This window comes from Myxocyprinus asiaticus, chromosome 7 (assembly GCF_019703515.2).
Source record: "Myxocyprinus asiaticus isolate MX2 ecotype Aquarium Trade chromosome 7, UBuf_Myxa_2, whole genome shotgun sequence".
In the NCBI taxonomy this organism is placed as follows: domain Eukaryota; kingdom Metazoa; phylum Chordata; class Actinopteri; order Cypriniformes; family Catostomidae; genus Myxocyprinus; species Myxocyprinus asiaticus.
In genome coordinates, this window is record NC_059350.1 from 50,153,672 (window position 1) to 50,175,117 (window position 21,446).

At 38.6% G+C, this 21,446-nt stretch overlaps 1 protein-coding gene across 2 annotated transcripts in view; it reads right to left on the reverse strand.

Annotated features, from left to right (window-relative positions):
- Window positions 1–21,446, reverse strand: part of pard3ba (par-3 family cell polarity regulator beta a) — a 230,645-nt gene that overhangs the window by 11,566 nt on the left and 197,633 nt on the right. For both annotated transcript variants that reach the window (XM_051702158.1, XM_051702157.1), the window contains 2 exons: window positions 20,318–20,426; window positions 2,459–2,529 (listed from right to left, as the gene is read on the reverse strand). In XM_051702158.1, coding sequence (XP_051558118.1) covers window positions 2,459–2,529; window positions 20,318–20,426 — 180 coding nt within the window. The remainder of the gene's footprint in view (window positions 1–2,458; window positions 2,530–20,317; window positions 20,427–21,446) is intronic.

Genomic DNA, 21,446 nt, shown 5'->3' on the forward strand with positions numbered 1-21,446 from the left:
TCGTTCTCTACTTCCGCGACTTCCCTACGTCATTTGGGGGCTCATTAATTCATGACCGCCTCTACAGCAACAACATCAACGCCTACTTTGTCACTGCATCCTTGGCCCCGCCCACTGGTGCTCAGTTTGGAAAGAGAGAGAGCACGACAAACAGGCCTAGTGTGGCCTAACTATTCCTGACAACCAAAGGGGACCCATCTGGACTATTTTGTATTATTTTTGTATATAAACATGCACTAGACAGACATCTTTGAAAGTTGTTGTGTATCTTGCGCCGCTTTTTAAAAGACACGGTGTCAAGTTACAACTCTGAAAACGAGACATCATTTTCTGTAATTCAGCCACTGCCTCTTGCTGTTTTAAGAACAACTTGCTCAACAAACTGTTCTTTCGCTCATCTGTGCTATTTTTAATTCTTTGGTATATGTAAACATGCACTAGATGGACGTCTTTGACCGTTTTGATGGCTCCCGGCTTCAGTACACGATAATAATGTATGTGTGTGCGTCTTCATTATGCTTTGGACTATGTATGTGTGGTTTTTCGGTTCATATCAGTGTGAATTGTTTGTGAACCAGTCATAATATGATTCAAGCTTTGCAAAGGAACTGTTATTGAAGGATGGCGCAATTAAAAACACGATCGACCCGATCGCAAAACCGTAAGTACACAGTTTCCTTCATGAATATTTCAAATGTCATGACTGTTTGATAGTTAATGGCGATGGTGTGCTTACAGTGTGCGTTGTGTGTAAACCCTGAAATTTAGTTTTCTAATGTTGTAGAGCAGGTTCATTCTCTTCTGATTGAGGTTTAAATATGGCTGTATTTGAGGGGCTGCACAATGTTAGCCAATCATAACAGTGGGCATTTAAGTTGAAGTTTTAAGTAGGCGCTTAGGCCAAAACTGAGCATTTCAGACAAGAGTCATGAACCTTTAAGATAATAAAACTTTTTAAAAGAAAATAAAAGAAATCTTATCACTTGACTTGTTGAGCGCGTTACCACGGAGACCTAGCGTGTGTGGAGGCCCACGCTATTCTCAGCAGCATCCACGCGCAATTCACCACGCGCCCCACCGAGAGCGAGAACCACATTATAGTGACCACGAGGAGGTTAACCCAACGTGACTCTACCCACCCTAGCAATCGGGCCAATTTGGTTGCTTAGGAGACCTGGCTGGAGTCACTCAGCACGCCCTGGATTCAAACTCGCGTCTCCAGGGGTGTTAGTCAGCGGTTTTACTCGCTGAGCTACCCAGGCCCCCCAAAGAAACGTCTTTTACAGAACGTGAGGAATGTAACAACGCAAAAATTGGCGAAACGCAGCTAAGAAAATACAAGAATGCAATTCAACTTTTCAAAAGAAAATGTAATAATGACATGAAACTTAATGAAACAAAATAGAGCAGAAACCTAGTTTAGTCCACTTCTGCATTATGTTCACCATGGAAAAAAACTAAACCTGTCAAAGAGAACAAACATTTTTAAAGAGAAAAAAAATATTATGTAAAGAGTAAGAATAGCATACTGCAAAAAGTGACTGAGTGGGACAAAGTGTAACTTTGTACTTTCATGGTACTCCATAGTTCTTCAAATTATACAATGGTAGAACCGTGGTGCATGTCCAAAAACCTTTGGATCTTATGATCTTATGTTAGTACAAATGCAAGTATTGTTTTGACTGTAGTGCTAATCAATTTAGTAAAAGTCAGCCATACGGCAATGCATACTTGCGTAGCATTATGGCATTTCGTAATGGCATGTGAGTTTCAGCTTGCGTAGCAGAAGTGGTTATGTACTTGTCAACAGTATTTTTCAGGCCTTCAAATGAAAAATGTCTTGTAAAGAATAAAACAAACTTCTGGTTTGTAAACTAGCATCACAGAGCCAAACTATTACACATTTAGGTGAAATCAACCAATAATATTCGACTCTGCATGTTAAGCTGGGACACGAACTAATTTTAACATTAAACAAAATTACAAACATCAGCTTTAAATGTCCATGCCTAAACCACTTATACTATGAGTTGCTTTGTATTCTAGACCACATAGATCACTTCAGAGGGGCACAGTTGAGCCATGTCATATGGGTGTATGTTCCTGGTGAGGAATGAGTGAAGCACTTAAGAACTGGGCCATGAGCCAGCGTAGCATTCCCAGCTTCCTGTCTGGATCCCATTCCCTTAAGAGCGGATCAGGTGAATATTCCGGGATGAGAAAAGCTCTCGGAAGGCAAACACTCTAGATTTAATTAGGGGGCTGAAAGAAGATTAGAGAGAGAGAGCGCGTGTGTGTGTGTGTGTGTGTGTATGTAAGTAAGGAAAGTCCCCTCCACCTATGCAGCTTTTCTTGTTTTATTGACTCGAAAAAACTACAGAACACATGTCCAGCATATGGAATGGGAACATGCAAACCTGTGAAGACAAGCGAAAATACAAACAAACACAGGTCTTACCTGGGCACAGAGGCATAGAGGCGATCTTCGTTGTTGTATCTTGGAACCTGTTGAGGATCAGGTCCTCTGATCTGCATAGAACAGAGAAGTCAAATAAGATGATGTGTCAGAACATGTATTAGGGTCACTGGCAAATAAGGTTGTCTGAGGTGATAAAAATGGAAAATTTTAAAAACATGTTTCAGATTCGTAGAAATGTAATCTTTGTGTCCATGTTGGTTTCATACATTTGAAAAACTATTTATAGCATTTATAAATTTATAAAAAAAATAAAATAATTTGCAATGACTTAAATGTCAAGTGGTGTAACCAAGTACTTAAAATACTTTCTCTGCACCTTAAATATACATCAGTGTACAAAACTTAATTTCACAAACGTTTTCAAACATATTAAACAAGGTAATTTTTTTTTTGTTTTTTTACAAATATAATACATTTTTTATTCAAAAACCCTAAGCTTTCGAAGTGTTACTCCATTTGACCTGAAAAAATTTGCCTTTTCATAAAAATTTCAAAAGAGTAAACTTTTTTTTTTTTTTTAAAGAACTTCTCACACAGCCATGAGGGTCTTGAGGAGTCCTCTGTTTTATTTTTGTCACATGACTACAAAATGGCTACTTGCATTTTGTTTACACCACCTGACTTTAATTAGGGGGACAAATGTTTTCAGATATTAACAATTTATTGAAAAAAAATACAAATGTCATTGCTTTTTTTGTAAAGAAATAATAAAAAATTATTCCAAACCACTTATTCCAACATTTTTTTTTTTTTATTATCCTTTAAGCTGCTATGTTTTTTTTTTTTAACATTACAATGATACCAAACACTTGGAAAAGAAACCTTCAAATTTTTATTGATATAGATTATGAGACATTCTGAGACATTCTCAGCCTTATAAACTGCTGAAAAATCAAAATAAACAATTGAGCCAAAAATGTACTTTTTTCTTATTTGACATTATATACAGGTGCATCTCAATAAATTAGAATGTCGTGGAAAAGTTCATTTATTTCAGTAATTCAACTCAAATTGTGAAAATTGTGCATTAAATAAATTCAATGCACACAGACTGAAGTAGTTTAAGTCTTTGGTTCTTTTAATTGTGATGATTTTGGCTCACATTTAACAAAAACCCACCAATTCACTATCTCAAAAAATTAGAATATGGTGACATGCCAATCAGCTAATCAACTCAAAACACCTGCAAAGGTTTCCTGAGCCTTCAAAATGGTCTCTCAGTTTGGTTCACTAGGCTACACAATCATGGGGAAGACTGCTGATCTGACAGTTGTCCAGAAGACAATCATTGACACCCTTCACAAGGAGGGTAAGCCACAAACATTCATTGCCAAAGAAGCTGGCTGTTCACAGAGTGCTGTATCCAAGCATTTAACAGAAAGTTGAGTGGAAGGAAAAAGTGTGGAAGAAAAAGATGCACAACCAACCGAGAGAACCGCAGCCTTATGAGGATTGTCAAGCAAAATCGATTCAAGAATTTGGGTGAACTTCACAAGGAATGGACTGAGGCTGGTGTCGAGGCATCAAGAGCCACCATACACAGACGTGTCAAGGAATTTGGCTACAGTTGTCGTATTCCTCTTGTTAAGCCACTCCTGAACCACAGACAACGTCAGAGGCGTCTTACCTGGGCTAAGGAGAAGAAGAACTGGACTGTTGCCCAGTGGTCCAAAGTCCTTTTTCAGATGAGAGCAAGTTTTGTATTTCATTTGGAAACCAAGGTCCTAGAGTCTGGAGGAAGGGTGGAGAAGCTCATAGCCCAAGTTGCTTGAAGTCCAGTGTTAAGTTTCCACAGTCTGTGATGATTTGGGGTGCAATGTCATCTGCTGGTGTTGGTCCATTGTGTTTTTTGAAAACCAAAGTCACTGCACCCGTTTACCAAGAAATGTTGGAGCACTTCATGCTTCCTTCTGCTGACCAGCTTTTTAAAGATGCTGATTTCATTTTCCAGCAGGATTTGGCACCTGCCCACACTGCCAAAAGCACAAAAAGTTGGTTAAATGACCCTGGTGTTGGTGTGCTTGACTGGCCAGCTAACTCACCAGACCTGAACCCCATAGAGAATCTATGGGGTATTGTCAAGAGGAAAATGAGAAACGAGACCAAAAAATGCAGATGAGCTGAAGGCCACTGTCAAAGAAACCTGGGCTTCCATACCACCTCGGCAGTGCCACAAACTGATCACCTCCATGCCACGCCAAATTGAGGCAGTAATTAAAGCAAAAGGAGCCCCTAACGAGTATTGAGTACATATACAGTAAATTAACATACTTTCCAGAAGGCCAACAATTCACTAAAAATGTTTTTTTTATTGGTCTTATGATGTATTCTAATTTTTTGAGATAGTGAATTGGTGGGTTTTTGTTAAATGTGAGCCAAAATCATCACAATTAAAAGAACCAAAGACTTAAACTACTTCAGTCTGTGTGCATTGAATTTATTTAATACACGAGTTTCGCAATTTGAGTTGAATTACTGAAATAAATGAACTTTTCCATGACATTCTAATTTATTGAGATGCACCTGTATGTCTGGGTGTAAATAAGGTAGCTCCGAAAAACTGCTTTTGTTTTGTTCCCAATCATGTCAAGTGTAACTGAGAAAAATTTTGTGTTGATACAACAAAGCAATCAAAAGTTATAGCTTTACAAATATAATTTATCATAGTGTCCAAAAACATCAATGTGTCCAAAAGCCTCTACAAACAAATAAAACATAATAATTGTACATAAGAACTAATTACACATGCAAACACAACAATGACTAAAGGTTTGCACAGCATGCAGACATAATGTTAGTAATGAGATTCTGTCATTTGAGTCATCATAGAGTCTGTGTAATGTATTTGGCGCCATTTCCTGGTGGCCATATGTAACATTGTGCTTCATGTGGATTATCTAATGATCTATGCATCCGATTACTTTGTGTGTTGGCTTGATTGAAAGATAATCACCTCCTCTAAATAATTGTATGTGACACTTTGTTCCATTTATTTTTTGTGAAGTTATAAGCGAAAACGCAGCATATAAGCAACACCAATTTAATTCTGAAAGACATATACTTAGCTATTACTCGCTATATTTTTGTCTGTGAATAAAACACAGCTGGTTGTATTCTACTATTTGAGAGCTTTCCAACAACATATGAAATGTCTATTTGAGCTGGCTATGTTTTTACTGATTTTTTTTACTGATTGCAATAATATGTACAGTGCAAGTTTAAGGGGTTAAACTATTACTGAGATGTTTATTTATTTATTTACTGTCTCTGGATGGTTACACCACTAAGACATTCTTTACTTTAAGCCCCAGGAAAAAAATGAAAAATCACAGTGACTCTGAACTCAGAAATTGAAAACATGTTCATCATAGTAGAGGTGTAACCAAATTACTGTTTTGTGTGAATTTCATTTTTAATGTATTTTTCGAAGAAAAAATAAATAATTTTTTTTTTACATAACTGACCCATAAAGTGAAGTCTAGGTGTGGCTTTAAGTGTGTACTTTTAACTATTCGATGCAGCGTAACAAACAAACAAAACAAAACACAGGTGTCTCGAGGTGCAGTTTTAAAAGACATAGCATCTAAAAAACACAGCGCTCCTGCCTGAGAAATTGAAAAAACAACAAAATATGTGGTCAAAGACGATCATCTAACGCATGTTTACATAGAAAAACAACAGACAGAACAGCGGAAAAACAAGCTTGGTGTGAACGGCCCATACTGTCTTAACCTTAGTATGTGTTTTGCACAGCTATTGGCTTCTGTACGCAGCTGGTATGTTTGTCTAAGGAGACTATTGTCTTATGATTATAATACATTTTTAAAGACGACTTTATCTTAAATGACTATTCCAAGACTTAGCAAGCTGTTCTAAGTGAAATATGTTGTTACACTCACACACACAGGCATAGTTTAATAGTAGTCTCATATGACCACAGTGGGATTCTGGGATCGTTGCGTGTCTTCTGACAGATGAAGGTTAACAGCATTATGTAAAGAAGGGCAGTTAATTTCTAGGGAGTTGGGGAGGAAAATGGTGGCATTTGTCTCAATGAGCAGTTTATAAGTGCACGTCCTCCCGCATGTAACGGCGGCCCTGAGCAATACACCCTGCATGCCAAGTGTGATCTTTAAACACAAAGGTGTCTCACAGGGATCGAATGTCACCGGGAGTTAGAGAGGGAGTGAGACGGCCATGACGACGTGTGTATGCCTTAAAGGTCACGTTTAGAGAAGCGAGAGATGATTGTTGGGATACTAGAGTGCTATGCACACCGAATGATCAAAACGATAGACAATTCCTCACTTTTATCTGGTCCTTTCATTCTTTTTATTGTCTATTCTGGCCGTACAGATGATCAATCATGGCTATTGTCACAGACTGAGGTATTGAGATTAATGCAGCAAGGGCTGCTTCCGTATCCATCTCTTCGTTGACTTTTGTCTTTTGAGACCTTGTGTAAATACCCCCATCAAGAACTGAAACCACTAATACATGTAGCGATGTAAATTGTTCTCAGCCCATGGTTCCTAAACATAGGTCGATCAACACCCAAAATCGTAAATTTGTCTAGCTTATACTGAATGGTGAAAACAACTGTAAAGGGATGTTCAGACAGCAATTAAATTGGTAGAGGCCACAAAGTTACTTTACTGTTGGTTGGGTGAAGATATTACTTTTTGACCACTGTATCCAACTGTATCAGGTGGCGGATCACTGTCTTCAATTGGTAGTTGCTCAACTTTGTTGCATGGCCAACAATTGCTGTCTCTCATGATCCTGGAAATTGCATACTCTTTCTGACAATGAATAACATTCAATTGCTTAGTCACTGCAAATTGCTGTATGTGTGAACGCCCCTTAACTCTTCAAATGGCTTGCGGTGTCACCTGATGTTTAGCCTCAGATGGCATGCTCACAGAATGTTCAATGTTAAGATTTTTATTAGGCCATATCCTCACTAATCCATTTTCAGTTTCCTAACGTCATCAATTTCCAAAGTATGTGGTAATAGAGAGTGGTATTCTAATATGGATGAGATTTTTATTAGGCCATATCCTCACTAATCCTTTTTTTTTTTTTTCTAACTTCATCGTTTTCCAAAGTATGCAGTAATTGAAAATGCTTTCAATAGTCTTTTTGCTGGAGGAAAACTCCGTTTTAATATGGATGAGAGGCTTAAACCAGATGGGCCACTTCTATTAAAATGAATAGGAGAAACTGGAACGCTCAACCAAGGAGCTCTGAGCGCCCAACGGTCAAAGGATGTAGAAAGGAAGTCCCGCCTTGCAGTTAAAGAGCCAATCACCTTTTAGATACAGATATCACCTGTCAATCAACTCTAAAACGCGCATGTGCATTAGCTATACAAGTCAGGAAAATTGTGTTTTTTAGCGTAATATGAGGTAAAGAATCACAATTTATGATCCCAGTATTGTCAGATTTTATTGCTGATTTGAAATATGTTCTTTTGATCGTAATCTTGACCAACAGTTTTTGAGATTTAGGTCTTTCTTCATTCAAGTAGATAGGAGCTGCACTGGGATGACTGGAAATAGCCTCCCGAGAGCATTCTAAAGATGGCCGACAGTGGACTGACTTGCTAGAAAGACTTAGCAAACATAGCTAAATAAATGCTTTTTCAAATGAAAACAAATAGTTTTGTTTTTTTCTCCCCTTTTCTCCCAATTTGGAATGCCCAATTCGCAATGCGCTCTAAGTCCTCGTGGTGGCATAGTGACTCGCCTCAATCTGGGTGGCGGAAGATGAATCTCCGTTGCCTACGTGTCTCAGACCGTCAGTCCGCGCATCTTATCACGTGGCTTGTTGAGCGCATTACTGCGGAGGCCTAGTGCGTGTGCAGGCTTCACGCTATTCTCCGCGGCATCCACGCACAACTCACCACATGCCCCACCGAGAGCGAGAACCACGTTATGGCGACCACGAGAAGGTTAACCCAAAGTGACTCTACCCACCCTAGCAACTGGGCCAATTGGTTGCTTAGGAAGCCTGACTGGAGTTACTCAGCATGCCTTGGATTCGAACCTGCGACTCCAGGTCTGAATAAAATCCATTTTTGTTTGAAAACTCTGTTTTCAGTTTTCTAATGTCATCGTTTTCCAAAGTATGAAGTTATAGAGTTTGTTTTCAATAGTCTTCGTTTTCGGTGGAGTAAAATGCATTCCAGTGTGGATGAGAGGCATAAACAGAGAAAAAATATCACTGTTTTCAAATGAAAACACATTCGTGTGGACGTGGCCGAACTAAGACTGCTTTACAAGTTTCCAGCTGTTTCAATAAGTACTTCCAAAGTAGAACTACTGTAGTTGCCAGATTTGTCAAAGTTTGCAAGCTTTATGGCACTAAATCTTTAAAAGTTATTCAAGAGCTTCATTTGAGACATTTAGTAGCAAATAAACTAGATATCCTCGATAAGTTGTGTTGACAAGATAGCGTCAAAGCAAATAATCACAAATGTGAAAGCACAGAATACTTTGTATCCTTTGTAATGTCTTGGTCTTTGGATGCTCTCTACATGCCCCTATAGACACATTCACAACCCCACCTCCCTTGTAAAAACAAGTGTGTGCATTCTGTGTGCAATCAAATCTTGGGACATTTGCGTGCTAGAACGTTAGCAAGTTGCTTCCAGAGACTTCAATGACTTCAGATCTTCCGCACTACCACATGTTTCTTTTCACTGCCCACAGATGTTATCATGGGCACAGGCGATTGATCTTTAGCGGGTAATTAGCATTTTAGGCAGAAAGGACAAGACGTGGGCCTGCTGCCAAACCCTCGACTCCAACGGAGAGAGATAATATGAAACCTTGCCATCGCAGGCTTGGTGGTCTGGACTAGTTGAACCCTGTGGGTTTAAACAGGATCAACAAAAACTACTCAACCCTGTTAAACCTCACCGAAGGGGAAATTGGGGCACCATGGCAACCTGAGCTGCCAGAATCCAGTTGGGTCTTACAGCCCTGTTAGCAAATCGAAATGGGTGTATGGGCGGACTGTGAATGCAGAAAAGCTGATAAATGTGTATGCAATGTCGGCGAATTGGACTGAGACGGCAAACACTTGCGCGAGTTGCGGCACAACAAACGTGAAAACATTTACAAATACACATACGGCAGTCATGCGTACAGATGCAGGGAGATTGGACTGATGTATTTACACCAGAGAACAGGTTGATTAAACACATAGGACACACATGTAAAAGCTTGTAGGGCAAGGTCACCTGGACTCACTGGGACTGAATCAATAGTAAATGGCTAAAACATTTATCCTTGTACCTCAAATACAAGATAAACTCTTTTAGAAAAAACACATCCAATTCATTTCATTCAAGTTCAAGGTGATTTATTAGCCATGTTCATTTGCTGTTGAAAAATAACATGCACATGAACTTTTTTTATGTGAATATGGAAGTATACGTGTATATTTAAGTGCTGTAACTGGCCACAGTTTTTACGTTGTAGTTCACTGCTGTGTGACAAATGCATTTTTTAAAGTACAAATAGTCCATGTGGTCTCTCATGTAATATGAGGTCATAAAAACTGCATGCATTGTACGATAAAACTGCACGCTTTGTACGAACAACCTCATTAAATATGCATTCCTGTTGACAGTATTACATCATTTACAACTAAAAATACAACTCGCTTGTGGCGCAACCCTGTGGACATTTCACCAGGAAATTGGAGCTCACACATGCCCATACTGTATGTTCAACGACACTTCAAGCTTCGGCCACTGGGGGCAGTGAGTCAAATTTCTTTAAGCACAGACCGATTTCAGTGGCGGAAATTTCAACCTACTGTCTCCGAATTCATTGTTTGATCAATCAGGTACAAGCTTTTCCATTTCCAAAAGCTCATTTACTGACACCAGTTGTGTGAACAAACCCACAATTGGACATATACACATGTACACAGTACACGCAAACCTGGCAGGTGCCACTACCACCCACAATCACTTGGCAGGAGTCAATTCTAAGTTCTCTGCAACTTTTGTTTTTATCATTTCTTCTGTAATGAGATTCCATTGATTTGGGCTCCGAGTCAAACTCCCTTCCAGAGGGAATTGGCAGTCGGGAGTGAAGCTTTGCCGTTGGACTTCAACAGGATTCAAACTTAGCACAACGTTTCTCAACAAACACAAACTTCTAAGGGTTTGTCATGAGAAACTGAAGCTGTGTGCAGTGTCCCTGAAAACTCAGCTGTGCTTAGACACTTTTTTCAGCTGAGTGTGTGTGAACCAATGTGGGCTAAACTTACCAGACACGTTTTTTTGTCTTTATACACCACAGCAGTAAAGGCAACTAGAACAGCCTGGTCCTTATTTAACAAAAATAACACATGTGCTTCATTAGAGGAATTTTTCTGCACTAAAATATATTTTTTGCCTCAGGTCTGGTTTTATTCTGTTTCGTTTCTCTTAAAATGAGATGGAGGGTGGTGTAGATGATTGCTTAAAATATCTAGGGACCAAAATATCAGAGACTTGGGGCTGAGCTATTTTGACTTAGATCAGTAAGTGACCACCTAGCAACCATTCAGAACACCCTAGCAACCACATAGCAACACCCTAGCAATCAACCACAACAAACTAGCATTGTGGTGGTGAGTTTTTCACAGGAAAGCACCAATGACATTTTCAAAAAATCTAGTTTGGTATAACTCCTTCAGTTTGCAAGGGCTTGATTCACTTTATGTTTTCGACTGTGTAGAATCTGTAATGCACCCTGTAAGATGCATTAGTGACTTTGTGGCAAACACAAAGTAGCTTCCAATCCAGTCAACAAACCAGACTGGCTACTTTTGTCATATTTTCCTGAAAGCCTGCGCCTTTCTCTACCTCACTGCTAAAATAAACATGCCGTAAGTACAGTCTTGATAACATCGCTTGTTGATTCTATCCCTGGAGTCTTCATGGCAGTGGTGTGTGTGGTATTTGAATCTTTGATGTACTGCGGCCATGACCCAGTGCCCACTAACGTCCCCTAAAAAGCCACAGTCATGCTGCCCAGACGGCCATCGCTTGTTAGCAGCAGATGGTGAAAGTGTTTTGAGAGGGTAATTTAGACACAAGGATGTAGGAGGCTGGTCATGACCTCCTCATGCATGTAGCCGACCCTGTGAAAGGGAGGGGCTGTTTCCATGCAGCCCTGGTATGTTGGTGTATGTTGGGAGTGCACATGGACTGTTGTGATGGTTGTAGTTGCCTTAGTTTAAAACAAAGTTTTTGTATGTCACATGTACATGTTGGACAATTTGCGTGCTTGAATAGTCAATGCTTGGTTCGGGGAAAAATTGGAAAATGGCATTAATACACTGTGTGTTTGGCCATTTTATCTAAACATCATTTTCAACAAAAACATTTTTAGAACTAACAATACAACAACAAAGTCTCTGTGCTGCCCACTTTTTCAGCCATCTTGGTTCTAAAAGTATTTTTCCCATACATTTATTCCATAGGGCTTACTTTAAATTCTTCATAAAATACTTATAAGCTATCAACCAAACCCACCAACTTCAAAGTAAATCACAACATCACAAAATTTGATTTGAAACAAAAGGTATTTGAAAATCGGACAAAAAGACAGAAGGTCCATGACTGTGTACATAACATCTTTCATGAGCGAATAAACTACAATCCCATAAAGCAAATTAAAAACAATCGAAAAATATAAAACTATTGAAAGTTGTTGATTATAAGAAAAGAAAGTTTAATTGTATTGCTAAATATTCATATATATGCAAATATATGCACCTATGAGCCAAATCTTTATGACCACCTGCCTAATATGCAGTTGGTCCTCCGCGTGCCGCAAAAAGAGTGCCGACCCGCCGAGGCATGGACTCTACAAGACTCCTGAAGGTGTCCTGTGGTATCTGGCACTAAGACATTAGCAGCAGATCCTTCAAGTCCTGTAAGTTGTGAGATGGAGCCGCTGTGGATCGGACTTGTTGGTCCAGCACATCCCACAGATGCTCTATCGAATTGAGATCTGGGGAATTTGGAGGCCAGGGCAACACCTTGAACTCTTCATCATGTTCCTCAAACCATTTCTGAACAATGTGTGCAGTTTGGCAGATCGCATTATTCTGCTGAAAGAGGCCACTGCCATCAGGGAATACGACTGACATGAAGGGGTGTACCTGGTCTGCAACGATGTTTAGGTAGGTGGCACGTGTCAAATTGACATCCACGTAAATGGCCGGACCCAGGATTTCCCAGCAGAATGTTGCCCAGAGCATCACACTCCCTCCACTGGTGTATCGTCTTCCCATAGTGCATCCTCGTGCCATCAATTCCCCAGGTAAGCGGCGCACACGTACACGGCCATCCACGTGATGTAAAAGAAAACGGGACTCATTGGAACAAGCGACCATCTTCCACTGCTCCAAGGTCCAGTTCCGTCACTCGCGTGCCCATTGTAGGCACTTTCGCCGGAAAACAGGGGACATCATGGGCACTCTGACTGGTCTGCGGCTACGCAGCCCCATACGAGGCAGGGTGCAATGCACTGTGTGTTGTGACACATTTGTCCCGTAACCATCATAACAATTTTCTGTGACTTGTGCCACAGTAGACCTTCTGTCAGTTCGGACCAGACAAGATAGTCTTTGTTTGCCTCGCGCATCGATGAGTCTTGGGCGCCCAACACCCTGCTGCTGGTTTGTGGTTTGTCCTTCCTCGGATCACTGTCAGTCCACAGCTAACCACTGCTGACCGGGAGCACCCCACAAGCTTTGCCGTTTCAGAGATGCTTTGACCCAGTCGTCTGGCCATAACATAAAGTCACTCAGGTCTTTACTCCTGCCCATTTCTCCTGCATTCAACAAATTGACTACGAGAACTAATTGTTCGCTTACCATCTAATCTACCCAGACCTTGACATGTGGCCTTGTTAGGAGATGATCAACGTTATTCGCTTCACCATGTGAGTGGTCATAATGTTTTGGCTCATCATGTAAGTAGTTTGAGAGTGCAGGAAGGCCGACTCTATTGAGTCATTCACAGAGCGTCAAGGAAGTAGGCGGTCGCTGCAAAGCTCTTTTGGTGCGCTTTGTTGGCTGTGATTCACTGATTGGTGGATCTTTTCTCCTCAGTATTCACAGGAATTGTAGTTCTTCAACAGGAATTCTGCTTCAACAGACTCATACACCATCGATTAACAACCTGAGAGCTCATGGTAGGTCTGTCTTTGAACTATTTTGATTAGCCAATCTGCGTTTTAGTCATCCTAATATTTCGCATAAGAACAGTGAAGTGGATTTACTGTTTATATCACTCTGCTTGTCTTTATTTGTTACACAGAATTCCAATTCTATAGTTTGCAACATTGTAACCAAATCATTTTCATTGGCAGAGCAAAAATAAAAATAGCTGGCTATATTGTCTGAATGTCAGTTACTTGATTTTAAGAGCTGTTGTATACAATCAGTTTCACAATTGTGATGTAGTACAATACTGCTGTTGCAACAGTTTATCATAGCAGTATAGGACTGTAAAGTATCCTTCATAGCTGTATTACAAAACTGAACTGACCATTGAAAATTCCAAAGTGCAAAACTTTTATTAACAATTAGCAATTCTGAACATGATTAGTGGTCTGTCCCTGCTCATTTCTCCTGAGGTTCCTTGATGGCTCCCACCCACAATTCTCTTTGTTTTAGTGACTTCATTCAGATTCCTGACCACTGTTTCCTGCAATCAAACAAAGACTGCAGCTACACACATCTGAGTCGTCTTCCTGTAGGGCTGGTCTTTGACCTACCGGAGACAGTGTGACCTGCTTGCAAGAGCAAAACATGTCAAGACCTCTAGTTCCTTGTCCATCCTTGCCTAGTTTTCTGTTCAACCGTTCCTGGAGACTACCACATCATTATTTATTTGTATAATTTTTTCCACACGGACCTATTATTGTGGAATAATCTATTTCTGATAAATCCGCCCCTAAACTGCAAATTAAAAACAAAACAAACTGTGGTTGGTAACTTTACACGTCAATCAGACGGTCTCTTCCTGTCTAACTGAGGGATCCTTGGTCAGAATTAACAGTAATGTGGACCAGACTCTATGCTGATAGTCAAAGGTCTGGCTACAAAAGTCTAAGTCTCTCATTATTTAATTCTTGATGAGCTCAGGTTGATCTGTTTTGACATCCCCGGCACCTGGTTTAGGATTTGGGATTATTTGTCAAAGCCACCTAGTCGCCGTCAGTCAATCTTTTAAACACACTGCAGTCACGGATGCCTGTCAAGGCTGTGAGTGTATGTGTGTGTGTGTGTGTGTGTTTGGAGATGTAGATGCTGGATTAATTGGACCTGACAGAACCAGGATGCTCAACTCAAGCTGTTCTGGTGCGGGAAGAGAGGATCGCAATCAGAATGACAACCGTCTTAATTTTCCATCTTCTCTCTCTCTCCATCTGTCCCTTTTTTCCATTCTCTGCATCTTCCCTGTCTCCTTTCTGTCATTGCAAGTTGTTTCTCTCCTCTTATTCTGTAACTGCTGGCCTCAAGTCAACTTAGAAGTATGAGGATGACTTGTAAGAAAGGATGCTGTATGCACTATACATTATATACAATATTTGGCCAAAGTGTGTGGACACACCCCTAATTAATTCCAGTGCTGATAAATCTTAATGATACAGCATACAATGACATTCTAGAAAATGTAGAACAAATTCCTGCTTGCCTCACCAAAGACCACTAAATATTTCAGGCCATTAAATCGTCGGCTGAAGATAAAAATAATTATCATCTATATATATTGGAAAATATTTCTCTATACGCTCACACAGCCAAACCCACCAGACACGTCTTTAGTCCATTTCAATTAATCTGTCCCCAACGAATCCATACTAAACAGTCCCTGCTATGTTTGTGTGTTTGTGTGTCTATGCCACATGCTAGTCCTTCTGGTGGTCTGCACCATTTCCATTTCTTCTGTTTTTCTGACAGCAACCATTTTTCATTATTCATCTATTTGTGAGTAAACTAGCACTTTGCTTACATTTCCAATGAAGAAGAGAATATAATGTATGAAATGGCCATTAAAACCTTTTAAAATGCATTGTACTAGAGCTGTCTTTTAGTCAGTTTTAGTTTTCAATCCATTTTTCAGTCAACAGTGGTCTCTATATGACAGGTTTTTAAAATAAGAGGTCTTGGTGACATCAACAGACAAGGAAAATTGTTTCAACGGTGGATCATTTCAATACAATTTGATAAAAGATTACTAAGGTGCACCAAAAATGTAGTTCACAATAAGGCAAATTACTGTTCATTTTACTTATTAAAAAGGAAAAAGGACGAAAACAAACCCCATGAAAGCACCATTAAAACAATCAAATTCAAACTTTTTGCACTGTATTCGGTAAGCGCCTTTCACTTCATGTTACGTCACTACAGGTTGGACAGCAATGACAACAAACGTCATTGGTTTTTGCATGTCCCGCAATCAAATGTCATTGATGTCTAGGGATGGGAACCAAGAACTAAGATCTTATTCAAAACAGGTACCAGTATTGTAAAAATACCAGAACCGAATGATTTTCATGACTTTTCGTTAACGGTTCCCGAATACACATTCTTCCGCCAATGCGGACAGGACACTGTGCTAAAATACTCTGACAGTGTTTCATGCGCTACCATTCAGTGGCACTGCAACACCACTACTATATTAGCAGTGCAAAACAAACAGTGTGACCAGTGTAGTCTGATGCCTGAACGAATGACTCTCATTAACTGGTACTTTTCAATCAACAGCACGAAACATACAGCGCAACCAGTGTGGTCATATTCCCCAATGAATGACTCTTATGAGCCTGTTCTTTTGAATCTACAGCGCAAAACATACAGCATAACCAGTGGTCATATTCCTAAACAAATGATTCTTATGGGCCAGTTCTTTTGAATCTACAGCGCGAAACATACAGCACAACCAGTGTAGTCATATTCCCGAAAGAATGACTCTTATGAGCCGGTTCTTTTGAATCTACAGAGCAAAAAATTAAGTGCAACCAGAGTAGTCCAATGCCCAAACAAACGACTCATAAGCCATTCTTCTGAATCTACAGCGTGAAAAATTAAGTGCAACCAGAGAAGTCCTATGACTGAACAAATTATTCTTATGAGCAGGTTCTTTTGAATCTACAGCGCAAAACGTACAATGAGACTAGTGTAGTTCAATGCCCGAATGAATAACTCTTATGAGCAGGTTCTTTTGAATCTACAGAGCGAAACATACAGTTCGACCAATGTACTCCAGTGTACTGTCGCCCGAACAAATGACTCTTATGAGCTGGTTCTTTTGAATCTACAGCGCAAAAAATTAAGTGCAACCAGAGTAGTCTAATGCCTGAACAAATGACTCTTATGAGCCGGTTCTTTTGAATCTACTGCGAAAAACATACAATGCGAGCAGTGTAGTTTAATGCCCCAACGAATCACTCTTATGAGCCGGATCTTTTGAATCTAGAACATGAAACATACAGCGCAACCAGTGTAGTCTGATTCCCAAATGAATGACTCTTATGAGCCAGTTCTTTTGAATATACACAGCAAAACATACAGTTCTGCCTCCTGAATCAGCCGGTTCTTTTTAGAGAATATCTGAACTGCAACAAGTCATTCATTTTGTAATGTCGGACACGGAATGAACCAAGAACTGTTACTGTTATGTGGCCTTAAGGCTCGTAAGACTGAAAACAGAGTAATTACTGGATGGTTGATGATCTGACAATTCTCATTCTCATCTGAGCTCCAGAGCTTCTGTTTCTTCACTCTGTCTTTCCTGGAAATTCTCAATGAAGTTGACTTTTCCAGCAGACACATGTAATCATATAAGCTATAATTGTAAACTCTGCAGAGCCCTGGACAGATCCCTCAATCTCTCCAAAATGAAGTGCTGGACATCTAGGTGGACCAAGTGTGGCTGCAGGCCCTGAAATGACAGAGCTCTGGGCTTTGATAAGTGTTTCTGAGAAAGCTGTGGTTCCAATTTAGATTTAGTCTTTGTTTTGAAGTGCTCCAGAAGACAACGGCTGACTGTCACCCTTGCTGTTCTCAAATCTTGTGATGTCTAGGAGGGATTTGTGTGTAATTGTCAAATTTTCTGTGGTCTTTTTTTTTTTCGTTTCCTCTCAAACTATCAAACTTTCTACTGCTACAGCAACATTTTTATTCATGTTTTTTTCTCTCTATGCATAATAAATTGATTGTCTCCCACAGTCTCGTCTACATAACTGCATGTTTGGGTGCCCCATTTGTCATTTATTTATTAATTTTATTCAAGTGCCAAAGACGCAAAAACTCCTCAAAGCTGGCGAGCTGAGCAAGTTTTTGTGACACAATAAGACTTACAGGAATAGTTCACCCAAACATAAAAATTCTGTCAATTATTCACACTCATTGCATTCCAAACCCATTTGATATACATTATTAGTGAACTATGATTTCAATTTTGATCTGTTCTGCTATCATATGGCTTCAGAAGACTTATAGTGAGATAAAAAAATATAGTGTATAAGTCATATGGATTACTTCTCTGGTGACAGAATTTTCATTTTTGAGTGTACTATTCCTTTAAAAATGATTAAGGATATTTTTAGGCTTTAGGTTGTTAACCTGCTAAACACCAGCCCCCTTTTTTGAGCCCAGGCCTGAATTTGATGTACTCAAAATAAATGGTTGTTAAAATGAACATGCAATTGTCCATTGCATTTGTTTTATCATTGCTGTCAACACTTGTTTTGGACATTTAAAGAACTGTAGAGCATTTTAAAACTATACAGATGTTATTGTAGAAAAAACTTTTTATAACCTCCATGCTTGTACGATGTTTATGACAGTAGAGACAGCGCTAATGCTTTTACTTTTATCCCTGAATTTAATCACCATGAATGACGACAGATTCCCATAATGTAGTTGGAGGGGGCCACCAAACGAGAAAGATGCATCGATCAGACAGTAAGATTCCCAGCTTCCCTAATGACCCAAAGAGTTATTTATTAATAATTTTTTAGTTATCCATTAAGTGAGACGTGGTGTTTGGTGGTGGGGGAGTTTATGGTTGAGAAACAGCTCTTGCTTTGCACAATAAGATCACAAAGAGATGTACTAAAAGATGTGTAAAATGATCAAACAAAAGAAAGAAGGAAAGGCAAATGAATGAAAGAATAAACAAAATAAATAGAGAACACACGAAATTAACAAAGAAAACAAATTAAACAAATGATAGAAAGAATGAACAACATACAGCACAAAAGGAATAAAACAAATAAAAAAAGAACAAAAAGAAACGAAAGCATGAACAAAAGAACCAAAGAAACAACGAACGAAGGAATGAGCGAAAGAACAAATAAACAAACAAAAGAAAATAAATGAAGCAAAGGAAAGAATAATAAAGAGAACAAAAGAATGACAGAAACAAATAAAGAACAAACAAAAGACCGAACAATCAAAACTAACTGACAAACGAATGGAACAACAAAACAAATAAAAAAGAAAGAAAAACAAAAAGAAATGAATGCACGAACAAAAGAACCAAAGAAACAAATAACGAAGGAATGAGAGAAAGAACAAATAAACAAATGAAGGAAAGAGAGAAAGAAAGAAAGAAAATAATGAAGCAAAGGAAAGAATAATCAAAAGAAAAAACCAAAGAATGAAGGAAACAAAAGCAAGAATGAACAACCAAAACTATTTGGAAAACTAACGGTACAACAAAACAAATAAATAAAATAAAAAATAAATAAATAAAAAAACACAAAACAAAGAACAAAACAAAATGAATGAAATGAGCAAAAGAAACAAAAAACGTAGAAACAAAGGAAACACACGATCAAAGACAGGAAAGCAAACGAATGAAAGAATGAACAAAAGAAACAGAGAACACACGAGATTAACAAACAAAACAAATTAACAAACAAATGATAGAAAGAATGAACAAAATACAGAACAAAAAGAATAAAACAAATAAAAAAGAACAAAAACAAACGAAAGCATGAACAAAGAACCAAAGAAACAAAGAACGAAGGAATGAGCGAAAGAACAAATAAACAAATGAAGGAAAGAAAATAAATGAAGCAAAGGAAAGAATGAACAAAAGAAACAGAACACACGAGATTAACAAACAAAACACATTAACAAACAAATGATAGAAAGAATGAACAAAATACAGAACAAATGAAAGAATAAAACAAATAAAAAAGAAAGAACAAAAAGAAACGAATGCATGAACAAAAGAACCAAAGAAACAAAGAACGAAGGAATGAGCAAAAGAACAAACAAACAAAGAAAGAAAATAAATGAAGCAAAGGAAAAAAATACTCAAAAGAAAGAACCAAAGAATGAAGGAAACAAGTACAGAACAAACAAAAGAAAGACCGAACAAGCAAAACTAATTGACAAACTAGTGGAACATCAAAACAAATAAAGATGAAATAAAAAATAAATAAAGAACAACTAAAAGAAAGGACAAAACAAAAAGAAATGAATGAAATGAGCAAAAGAAACAAAAAATGTAGAAAAAGGAAACACATGATCAAACAAAAGACAGGAAAAGAAAGCAAACGAATGAAAGAATGAACAAAAGAAACCGAGAGAACACACGGAAAAAAATAAAAATAATTTACAAACAAATGATGGAAATAATGAACAAAATACAGAACAAAAGAAAAAAAACTGAAACAAATAAAAACAAAAGAACGAAAGAAAAAAGAAATCCATTAATAAACAAAACAACCAAAGAAAGAAATAATGAAGGAATGAAGAAAAAAACAAATGAAAGAAAGAAAAAAGAAAAAGATGACTTACTCGTGAAGGGTCGTACTCCTGTCGTCTGCGTGCGGTCAGATCGTCATAGGATGGGGCGGGTCTCACCTGCTGAAGCTGATTTCTGATTTGCTGCAATCGTTCTTCATTACTGCAACATACACACAGAGAAACAAGACGGCTACTGTGAGAGTATTCCCTACAACCACTGACTCACTAAACACTTGGGGAAAACATCACATAAGTAACAATCTGTTATAGAAATTCTGACCAAGTTATTCAAAATCTAATGAGAAATCAAACAAAGAGCGATTGAAATAAAGGAAAATCCAGCACATGAAAAGTATGTGAAAGTCATCAAGTAGAATACAGCAAATGACAATCATTTAGAGTATATGACAGCAGATCTCTCTCCTCCATCTGTTCATCAAGTGTTTTAAACACAGTGTAATGAGGGTGAAATTAATGAGCAATTTTATTTGTCAGACATTAAAATCAAATGGGGCTAAAAGAAACTACGCTTGATGTAAAATTTAGTGTATTCAATTATCCATGTTAAAAACATCTGTAAGCATCTGTATGCACTAATTGCAGACATTAAACTAAAAATAATACAACAAACTTGTACATACCGCAAAGTTGCAAAGTGCAAAATGGCATGGTCAGAAAGTAATCTAAGATAAACCTTGGCACAAAATGATTATCATATTCATGTACCATATAACTGACATGGTACTCCAAGGCACTTGAAAGAATACCGTGGTTCTACAATATCCATGTTAGTTTTGGTACTTTTTGCTAGTGCAATACATGAAGGATCATCACCGTTCAATATTTCGGTTGTAAAAGTTCAGTCTCATTGACAATACTAGCAGCAGTGATATCAGGCAGTCCTCTCCACTCTTTAGCATCTGTTGGAGGACACACAGAGCAGGAACAGCATCCATTATCTAATCCCACAGAACGCAATTAGAGCTGCCAGTTTGATTGAGAGTACACATGACCCTCTGAATGAGAAACACTATCAATGTTTAATTAGCTCCCATCGAGCACAGAGCCACACATATGAATCATATTCATATTAGTTACAGGACCGGAGGGGAACTAATGTGCTTTTGAGGCAACTGGCTGCAGACATACTGTAGACTCGCCGACAAAAATCCAGCCTCAC